This window comes from Gadus chalcogrammus, chromosome 15 (assembly GCF_026213295.1).
Source record: "Gadus chalcogrammus isolate NIFS_2021 chromosome 15, NIFS_Gcha_1.0, whole genome shotgun sequence".
Classification (NCBI taxonomy): domain Eukaryota; kingdom Metazoa; phylum Chordata; class Actinopteri; order Gadiformes; family Gadidae; genus Gadus; species Gadus chalcogrammus.
Window position 1 is genome coordinate 7011042 of NC_079426.1, and position 10003 is coordinate 7021044.

At 42.4% G+C, this 10003-nt stretch overlaps 2 protein-coding genes and 3 non-coding genes across 5 annotated transcripts in view; 1 reads left to right on the plus strand and 4 right to left on the minus strand.

The window, feature by feature from the left end:
• Positions 1 to 1553: 1553 nt before the first annotated feature.
• LOC130405250 (U1 spliceosomal RNA) lies at positions 1554 to 1717 on the minus strand. The gene has a single exon (XR_008904314.1). It is a non-coding gene; the product is annotated as a U1 spliceosomal RNA (small nuclear RNA).
• Positions 1718 to 3016: 1299 nt separating this feature from the next.
• LOC130405251 (U1 spliceosomal RNA) lies at positions 3017 to 3180 on the minus strand. Its single transcript, XR_008904315.1, has one exon. It is a non-coding gene; the product is annotated as a U1 spliceosomal RNA (small nuclear RNA).
• Positions 3181 to 3917: 737 nt separating this feature from the next.
• Positions 3918 to 4133, minus strand: LOC130405264 (small nucleolar RNA U3). Its single transcript, XR_008904326.1, has one exon. It is a non-coding gene; the product is annotated as a small nucleolar RNA U3 (small nucleolar RNA).
• A 958-nt stretch (positions 4134 to 5091) lies between these two features.
• znf511 (zinc finger protein 511) lies at positions 5092 to 8251 on the plus strand. The gene is made up of 6 exons (XM_056609470.1): positions 5092 to 5456; positions 5574 to 5647; positions 5922 to 6123; positions 6703 to 6827; positions 7246 to 7491; positions 8075 to 8251. The coding sequence occupies exons 1-6, from the start codon at positions 5358 to 5360 to the stop codon at positions 8142 to 8144; spliced, it is 816 nt and encodes a 271-aa protein (XP_056465445.1). The 5' UTR covers positions 5092 to 5357; the 3' UTR covers positions 8145 to 8251.
• Positions 8252 to 9733: 1482 nt separating this feature from the next.
• LOC130404948 (homeobox protein MSX-2-like) overlaps positions 9734 to 10003 on the minus strand; it is a 1252-nt gene continuing 982 nt past the window's right edge. The window contains exon 2 of the mRNA XM_056609899.1: positions 9734 to 10003. This exon is cut by the window's right edge and continues 128 nt beyond it. Coding sequence (XP_056465874.1) covers positions 9734 to 10003 — 270 coding nt within the window.

The window sequence follows — 10003 nt, forward strand, 5'->3', positions numbered from 1 at the left end:
ATGCTATAGATAGTAGAATTAGGTTGCTTTTGTTTAATTATACCCTGGAAAAGGCTGTTGGATTACATATATGGATAGAAATGATTCCACGCGAAAAAAATATAAGCCATAATGAGGAGCTTTCAAATGTTATTACAGACAGGAGTGTCATTCTTTTTTTTCATAATGTAAGCTTCTGTCCGACCCTTCCCCAACTGTTTGGCCATGTGTGGGGAAACTCATTGACCTACGGGCTATTCAAGGTCTTCTGATTAACTTCACTTTCCTGCAGGTGGTGGCTGCTGGTGCTGGTGATGGTGTATGCTGCGGCTGATGGTGTATGCGGCTGATGGTGTATGCGGCTGATGGTGGATGCTGATGGCGGTGGCTGCTGCTGCAGGTGGCTTGAGCTGGCTGGTGCCGGCAAACACTGCTGCTGCAGGTCGCTGCTGCTTGAGGCGATGGCTGCTTGAGCTGGCTGGTGGTGGCTGCTGGTGGTGGTGGCGGCGGCGACTGCTGCGATTGTTATCCTTCCTTTCGACCTGATGCACTTTACTATCCTTAACGTCAGCCTGATGTATGTGGAGTATTTTCTTTGTTTATTAATAACTTATAATATTCCTCCCTGTTCCTTCACTTTGTTCTTGTTTTACAAGTTAGATATACACGCACACCTGTTTATTCATTTGTTGTTCTTGTTCCACACATGACCAACATTGTTTTCTATTTATTGATACCCCCTGGCTCTACGTTGCTGTTATTGTTCACTTACTGTATGTTTGCTTTGTTGTTCTTAGTCCTTGTTCCCATTTGTTTTGGTTCCACAAACCTCAGCCTGATGTATGTGGAGAGGATTTTTTCTAAACACATCTCAAACACTGGGTCCAGCTTTACATGGTGCATCCTCCTTTGCAGCGTGTAGATGTTAGGCAGTGGACTCTGCATTTGCTGGAGGGTTTTATAACCAGTGGTCCATTTTCTTGTATTGCTTTTTTAATTGTCTCCTTTCCTCACTGTATTCCTCTCTTGTTACACTTATATATACAATATTCATCCCTGTTCCTTCACTTTGTTCTTGTTTTTCAGGTTGGAAACACACACGCACACATTATTTTTGTCTCACCCATTGTTTAATAAGGTCTTCCACCAATTACTCGTTTGACCCTTTGTATGCAGAAATCTTTACCTTTGAATAAAACCACAACCCCTGACGCTCTGTTCTTGTTGTCCCCTGACCATACAGATTGGCCAAAAGTCCATCTTTGTTCAAATGTATTGTAATCGTCTCTGTATGGTATATTACACTCTTGGAATAGAAAGATGTCATTTCTTTCACTATTTAAAAATGTGAACGCCGTCAGACACTTCCCAGGGTCGATAAGGCCTCCAGTGTTCAGGGATGAGATGGAGATATTATTATTTGGAGTTATTTCTGGTTTAGGATTAAAGACCACCAGCAAAGCGACGTAATTTCTAAAGCGTGCAGGAAGCAGGTTACGACAAATGGTGGAAACACTACAAATGTCTTCAGTCACCTACAGAAATATTATGTTTCTTATTTTCCACAACAAAATCAGGGGAGAGCGCGAACGCAGTCCCCCACTACCACAAATTATGCAGTCGAGATTCCCACATTTGAGGAATTCGCACGGGTCAGCACAGCCGAAGTGCAATGGCTGAGCCTCGCCCTGGGTGAACCACCTTCATGATCATGGTGTCTCCCCTGCCAGGTAAGTATGAGTTGTACACGGCTCTCGTGCTGTAGTGACTCTCTCACATAAGAGTCTACGTCATGGTGCAAACATTTTATTGACAACATTACAAAAACGCCTTGACCGACAAATTACAATCGGTCGTATTGTATCCGGCAGAAATAATTCAACCACAAATTACCATTAACGTAATGAATGAAAGTATAATCTGGATCATGCACTGCTTTGTTCTTCTTCTGAGATTTCCCATAAATACTAGCCTTCAAGGGGCAACACTGCCATCTACAGGAGTATTGAGGAATCTAGTCTAGAATCGAGATGTCCAACATGCACGTCCAACAACAATCTTAGCCTCATTGTTTTTTCTACAAACCAAATGCAATGAAGGCCACCTTTTTGATAAAGATAATGTACTTGTTGTTTTTGTGGTTCTGAATGTCGATTATTAGTTGACTTTCAGTAATTATCTCCTACTACATTGTTGCAGGTATAAAAAAAAATAGCCTGTTGCAAAGAAATGCAATTATAAGAACCATGCACCATTTTTTAAATTTGAAAAACGTTTTTATCATTAACATTTATAATAAAATTATTATTTAATATATTAAGTGATTGGGGCAAAAGCGCAAAATCAACCACTCCAAACCTGAACACCAGAGAAATTTCATCAGCATGTGTAGACAGGAAGTAAGGAGGTCTCCAAAAAGTGTTGTCCCGCTATGACCACGGGGGGCGCTATGACTTGTAATCAAACCTATTTGTCCGCGATCCACGCCCCGTTTTATAAAAAAATCTGAAACTTGATATCTGGCCCTTATTTGACGAGCTGAATCTTTTTGCCATTGTGTCCATTAGGTCAATGGGGATACATTTTGCTGTGTATTTAATGTTTTGGAAACTTGAAATCGTCATGCAAAACAAACCATAAGCCCAAATGATCCATAATTTGTTAAAAAATGTCCTTGCCCGACCTTATGGTATTTTGTTTCAGATTTATGCGGAGTTACCCTTATGCAATTGTGAAGTCTGCTGCAGAGAACCCCAGAGGCCTCACATTTGGTGTGTCCAGGTCCTCCCACGTAGGTTAAGTTTTGATATCTTACAAAATAAGTATAGGGGGAAAAAACGCTAACCTCAACCATTCCAAACTGGATCAACTCAGGGTGGTCAATATGGGTACCCGTGAAAAGATCTGATATTCTGTAGTAGTGTTACAACACCATTTAATATGCTGCAGGGAATTCAGCATTCCACATTTAAGAAAGCGCCCTCTATTGACCATGAAATCCCTAAAATATTTTGTTTATTCTTTTCCACAACAATTTCAGGGGAGAGCGCGAACGCAGTCCCCCACTACCACAAATTATGCAGTCGAGATTCCCACATTTGAGGAATTCGCACGGGTCAGCACAGCCGAAGTGCAATGGCTGAGCCTCGCCCTGGGTGAACCACCTTCATGATCATGGTGTCTCCCCTGCCAGGTAAGTATGAGTTGTACACGGCTCTCGTGCTGTAGTGACTCTCCCAGAAACAGGTCTATGTCATGGTGCTAAAATTTACCGTGAATGTCAATATGTATAACCCAAAAATGGCACATGAGGACAAACATCGGTATAGAATGACGTTCAAAATTAGTTATCATAAGGGACAATACAGGTACCACGAACAACTAGGTTAAAGGAGTGATATGATAAAGAGATATAGAGATAAATGCGCACATCTCTTTGGGGGTCCGTTGACGAAAGTACCACCCCGCCTGTCGGAATTCAACTTATTCATCACTGCTTTAGTTCGACTCATATCCAACCTCTCTGTATATTTATGCAATTAAAAATCCTACCAAGTATTTATTATTACAGGAAATTGCTGTGCATAGGCTACTGCTGTATTGTGCCGACAGTACAGGCATTCCAGATTCAGTGTGTGCAAATAACTTGATACTGTCTACAATATGATAACCTGCACATAGAGTAAATTAACAATTTATACTACTTGATATGGCCATCACTCTCATCATATAAGTGAAATATTATTTTATATAATGTTTACACTTAAGCATTTACATCGGCAATGCAGGTAATTGCAAACGTTTTTCAAGATCCTACACATCAATCTATTTGATTGGCTGCGAAATAATTACTAAGTAAAGTAAAAATACAAACGACATAACAACATGCCCAATGACTCAGAAAAATAATTAGTTATTTTTAACAATTTCTATATCTAACCACTCTGATCATGTTCCCTACCTCCAGGCTCCACTAGGGAGCAAGGAACGGTCATCAATGACAACGAGCGGATGAAGTAAATCATCACTCACTGCCCGCTTCGCGCTCAGAAGGGAACATCAGTACTCTTCATCGTGGTTAGAGTAACCGATCACTTTCGTACGATATTTCTCAAGTCAAAAACTATAGAAATGATCCCTGAAAGTATGATCTTAGTGTACCAACGGGCGCGGACGGGACCCGATTCATGGGGTAGTCCTTCTCATTGGTGGTTTCGAGGTTGAACTTTCACAATATTTACGCTCATGTCAATACAACAGACGACATTGACACAGATTTTAGTTTATTGAAAGGGAACATTGGCGTCCACGATCCAGTCATGACACAAAAACAACCATATTAAACTTTATATTACTTGTTATTTGTTACCCCGAGTGTTTTAATGTATAACCATAATATTGTTTTAAAAATGGAACATGAGGACAAACATCGCTATAGAATGATGTTCAAAACTAGTTACCTTAAGGGGCAATAAAGGAACGACGCACGGTTATGTTAAAAGAGTGATATGATAAAGAGATATAGAAAATAATAGTACCCACATCTCTTTGCGAGACACGCGGGTCCGTCGATGAAAGGTATCCCCCTCTGGCGGAATTTAACAGTCCCCATTGCTTTAGTTCCACTCACATCCGACATCTCCGCATATTTATATTGTTTAAATCCTACGAAGTATTAAAAAGCAGACGGAATTCAAATACAAATGCTACTGCTATATTGTGCCGTTATTGTACAGACATTCCAGATTCCGCGTGTGTAAATGACTTTCTATACAGAAAATATTTTGTCAAACAATACGTTTTAAGTCTATTTTCTAGCTGAAAAACGTAATGTAAACTTGCAACGCAGGTGCATTCATTCTGTCTACAATAGAATAAATTCAATTGATTCAATTAAAAACCAGACCATCTCTAGTCTAGACTATTTAAACTCCGTTAATGTGATATTAATCCAAGGCGTTATTTAGCTATGTCGCCATCTCCCGGCACAAGGTTGTTATGATCGCTCAAGTATACGGAATTAAGTGAATCGAGAATGTCTTTGTATTTGTGCGACAATTGTTTTTTATTAAAGGTGTTAGTCAAGTAAGTGGATACGAAGTTTACTTTAAACGACGTTGCAAGTTTCTGTCTTCTCGTGTCTGTCGGTCGCAACCCCGAGCTACGCGGCATGATGACGTAGATATTTTTATGACGTTCCTTCTGTGCGCCAATGAAACACTATCAACACTAACACGCTTTTTCTATGGTCGCCTCTGATGCACTGAACCCAACCATGGGGTAATTTGTTAGACTAACAACATGAAGTAAAGTTACATTGCGGACATTATCGTTTTAATGTGGGTATCATTGTTCAGTTGAAAACGTAAGTTATCCAGATGTCTGTCTCAAACATGGGTGGCTTTGGAGGGAAGGACACACCTTTCAGATTCACACCACAACGCATACATCTGGGCAAGGATCACGAACTATTTGAGGTAATATAGCACACACATTTGTCTGCAAGAGAAAACACATAATTATGTTAAATTATGTTAAGTGCTATAATTGTATAATAACATGATCTGACTGTATATTGGCTTTGTTTTCATCAGGATGGGGATATCCACAGACATATGTATCTGCAGAACCTCTCCTCCTCAGAGACAGACGAACAGCCAAAGCACAGGTAGTTCGGTAGTCATTCCTGTTTGTCTTGCAAACGTAAGACAAACTACTGGGAGACTAAGTATAAGTATAAATGTTTTGCTGCACATAAGGTTTCATTAAAAAGACATTCATCAGATAACATCCATTGCTTAATGAGAGTCTGTGTTCTTTCATTGAAAATCAACCTCCTATTCATACACATGTATGACACCTTCACGTGTTCAAGATTATAGGCTTCATGTTGCTGGATGTCATACATTAAGCATCTTATTGCGTCCCCCTACCCCTCGCAGTGTGTCCGAGTTCGGCTGCCACATCTCGGGCTGCTGCCAGCGGTTCCGCAGCGTGGAGGAGTACGAGCACCACTACAACTCGCTGCACCGTCACGTCTGCTCCGCCTGCCGCCGGTCCTTCCCCTCCGCCCGCCTCCTGGACGTCCACATCGAGGAGTGGCACGACGCCATGTTCGACATCCTGTCCCAGAGCCAGGACATGGTGAGAGAACCACCGGCCAAAAGGTTAGAAGTGTTGTCGGCGAGACGGGAGAGTCGTGAAGTGAGAGGGATGAACAGAGCGGAACACGGCACGATGGGCGACATGCGGCTCAGGAGGTAGAGCGGGTTGGCTGGTGACGGGATGATCGCTAGTTCGATCCCCGGCTCCTCCTTGCTGAGTGTCGAGGTGTCCCTCACTGAGATACAACACCCTCACTGCTCCTGACGAACGGGCTCTCGCCATGCGTGGTTGACACCGCCGTCAGTGTGTGAATGTGTGCAGGAATGGGTGAATGTGAGGCAATATTGTAAAGCGCTTTGAGAAAGCGCTGTATAAATGCAGTCCATTTACCATTTAAGATTTGGCAGCTCAACGACCAAAACAAAGTCCCTCTCCCTCTCTGCCAATTAGAAGTTTTGCATTTCACACACCTGTGATTGACAGGTGAAGTGGATTCTCCGATGGCTATGAACAAATGATTCCCAAATATTAGCTCTTAAATCATGCTTACAGCACTATTAAGACAATCAGATGGTCTCCGAGAAAATATGTGATTGACACTTGTATGCTGTGTTCCAGTACCAGTGTCTGGTGGAAGGCTGTGGACTGAAATTCAGGACGAGTAAACAGAGGAAAGACCACCTGATTCAAATACACAAGTACCCCCCTGACTTCAGGTTCGACAAGACTAAACGGGAACACAGGTCAGTTGTTCCGTCGTATGTCCTCTAGGTGGCAGTATAAACCTTTTATCGGACATCGTGGCTGACCAAAACATAACCAACGGATTATATCTCAGGGATCAATAGGGATACGATGACTAGACTATCAGAGGTGTATCTACATTTGTATTGGATTAAATCCAATAATACATAATGTGTGACACATATGTGTTGTTTTTTTGTAAATGTTCAGTATTTTGTAAATGTATATAAGACTAATTAAAAGCTTACTCTTTATCAAAGGAGAAATTCCGAAATTGTGTTTTTTGTTAGTGCAATCGATGTTTTTTTTCTGCATTACAAAACCGAATACTATCGTCATGTTGTCTTCCCTGAGTTCAGAATAAGTTGTTTATCCCCATGTATGTTATCGGCGTAACGATGACGTGCATTTCAACAGGAAAGAGCAGAAACCTCAGACGAGGCAGCAGGCCGGCGGTGCGGAGGTGATGGAGGGCGTGTGTGAGGCCGTGCTGCCTGCCACTGACCCAGAGCAGCATCAGGAGGAGGAGGAGGAGGAGGACATGGAGACCGTGGAGCTCCAGGCCCCCTCGGGGCCCGGGGAGCAGGGGTCTCCCAGCGGGGGGACCCCTCAGCCGGACGCAGAGACTGTCAGCGACGGGCAGAGACCACGTTACTCGTACAGGTGGGTGGTGATCCACGGCTGCATCGTAGGAGAAGGGTTCCACGCCCAGCTGAAAGGTTCCGGGTTCGATCCCCGAGGTCGGCATCCAGAAAATAATCGGACATTTTATATTAGCATACATTGAAGTTACATTGCGAAACACATGATAGAAGGTATGGGCAAGGTACCTAAGCCCTACCTGCTCCTTAATGCCCTGTGTCTTGGTCCACTGCGATTTGCTTGGGATTACACTTATTAGTAATACTAAATAAATAGTAATAGTTGGAGAATTCGATATCTACGGGCCGGGAACCATAGTGTTAGTTTGTGTTTTAAATGTTCTGAACTACCATAATTGCAGTTGTACAATAACATGTTGTATTGTTTGTGATCTATTCCCTCAAAAAATGCCCCTTTATTTTTGTTTAGTATAACTTATTTAACTTATTTATTATTAACCTTATTTGATCATTGGCAGGTAACTAACCTGCCAATGATCCAATAGATCCAATAGGTAGCATTGTTTGATCTCAAGTGTACTGAGTGCTGGTGGTCTCTCTCTGGTGCTGCGTTGTGATTGGCTGAGCATGTCTTCCTTCCTCAGGGTCCCGGCCACTGTGTGCTTCGGGAAAGGCTCGGTGCGAGGGTTCAGAGGTCGAGGCAGGAGGAAGTGACTCACTGCAGTAAAAGTCCCCCGTTCCTATAACGTTCGATTTGAACCATTGTATAATGACATGACTTGCAATTCAGCACATCCTTAAATAAACAATTTTTCCAATAATTATTGACTTGATATTAATTGTATGACCCTTCATTTATGCTTCCGTTTTCTCTGCCTATATATATGTGCTTGTGCGTGTGTGTGTGTGTGTGTGTGTGTGTGTGTGTGTGTGTGTGTGTGTGTGTGTGTGTGTGTGTGTGTGTGTGTGTGTGTGTGTGTGTGTGTGCGTGTGAGAGTGTGTCCAAGGTCCTGATCTAATGCACTTGTACTGATTTAGGAAACAAAGGCCCACGTCCATCCTAACACCATATACAAATAACCATCTTAGACTCACCTTATCCTTGCCGCAGGGATGAGGATGCTGCCTTTACATGAGCTCAGACCATAACTCTTTCTGGATTATTATTATCCAAACCAATTTTTTGTTGATGTCCGTTCAAGAGTTTAAACATTTGCAATAACTTGCGTTGCATTAAAATGCAACGTGCTGAGTGGAAAAAAGCGACCATAAAAAATGTTGACTCAGACCAAATTAATTAAGGGCGTCACTGTTGGGTATGAAATTGACTGATAAATAAAGTAGGATTTTCTTTTTAATAATGGTACAAAAACGAACTCGTCAAACAATAACACACTTAACCGAAGGCAATTATAAATATATTTTTTTGAGAATGTGATTATAAAAGGTTTCGGAAAAAAATATTTATTTACACCTCTAAAGTCAAGGAAGCACTTAAAATAACAAGCTTGAAGGGCCTATTAACAGCTGTGCATTTTGTGGATTTCACTGAGGTAACGAACCTACAAAATGACAGGACGTGAAGAGTAGAAAGAGACTGAGGACGGCCTATATTTCATATTCCTTTTGATCATGCATATCTTGGAGTCATGCTCTAAATTAATTTACAGTTGAAAGATCCATGTATAAAAAAAGATTTCTATCATAAGCCCAGTATTATTAAAAAAAAATTTTGTAGCATTCCTCTCGTAATGAATGTGCTCAGGCCGTCCGCGGTTCTGTATTGATGCGTTTTATCACCGACTTGTCCAGCATGATTGGTTCTCTTTACATAGGCAAATGTATCGAATCAGAGAACGGATTTTAAATGTAGTAAAGACTAACATTAATAACATTAGGGCATGTGTTGCATAATTTATAAAGTTCAGATAGCCTACAGGCTGACGTATAGGCCTGCTTGTCTCAAGGCCCGTTTTGCGCAATGGCCATTAATCGTATTATTGGGCAGGCCACTGCCTATATACAATCGCTAATGTTATTCATATTTTCCATTTAGCCGGTGCTCGTGGCCTGGTATTATTAATTCAGGCGATCATACATCAGGGAGATGAAGTGATGCTGGAACCCCACAGTGTAACACCGTTAACCGTCTGTGCGCTGGATAGGAATATGCAGCGTTCCGAGCGTGCAACAAATGCGCTTATGCGTAAAAGCGAACTGCGTCTCAGAAGGCATTGGCGTATAAAGGCAGAGTCGAGTAAGGCAGCGCTATAACACAACTCATCAAAGTTCAAGAGTGGACGTTATGACAAGTAGTACATCCCGTAGGGCCCGCTGTAGAGTCCAGGGACCGACAGGGCGTGCCGGGGTCCTTGGAGGGCCGCGTAAAGAGGGCCCATGTTGTGGTGGAAGGGGAACGCGAATGCGGCGGGGAGAAGCGGTTTGGACGCCAGTTTGATCTTCTCCAGCTCGGCCTCCTGGAGCCTCTTGGCCTTTGCCCTGCGGTTCTGAAACCAGATCTTGACCTGGGTCTCCGTGAGGCTGAGGGAGCAGGAGAACTCTGCTCTCTCCGC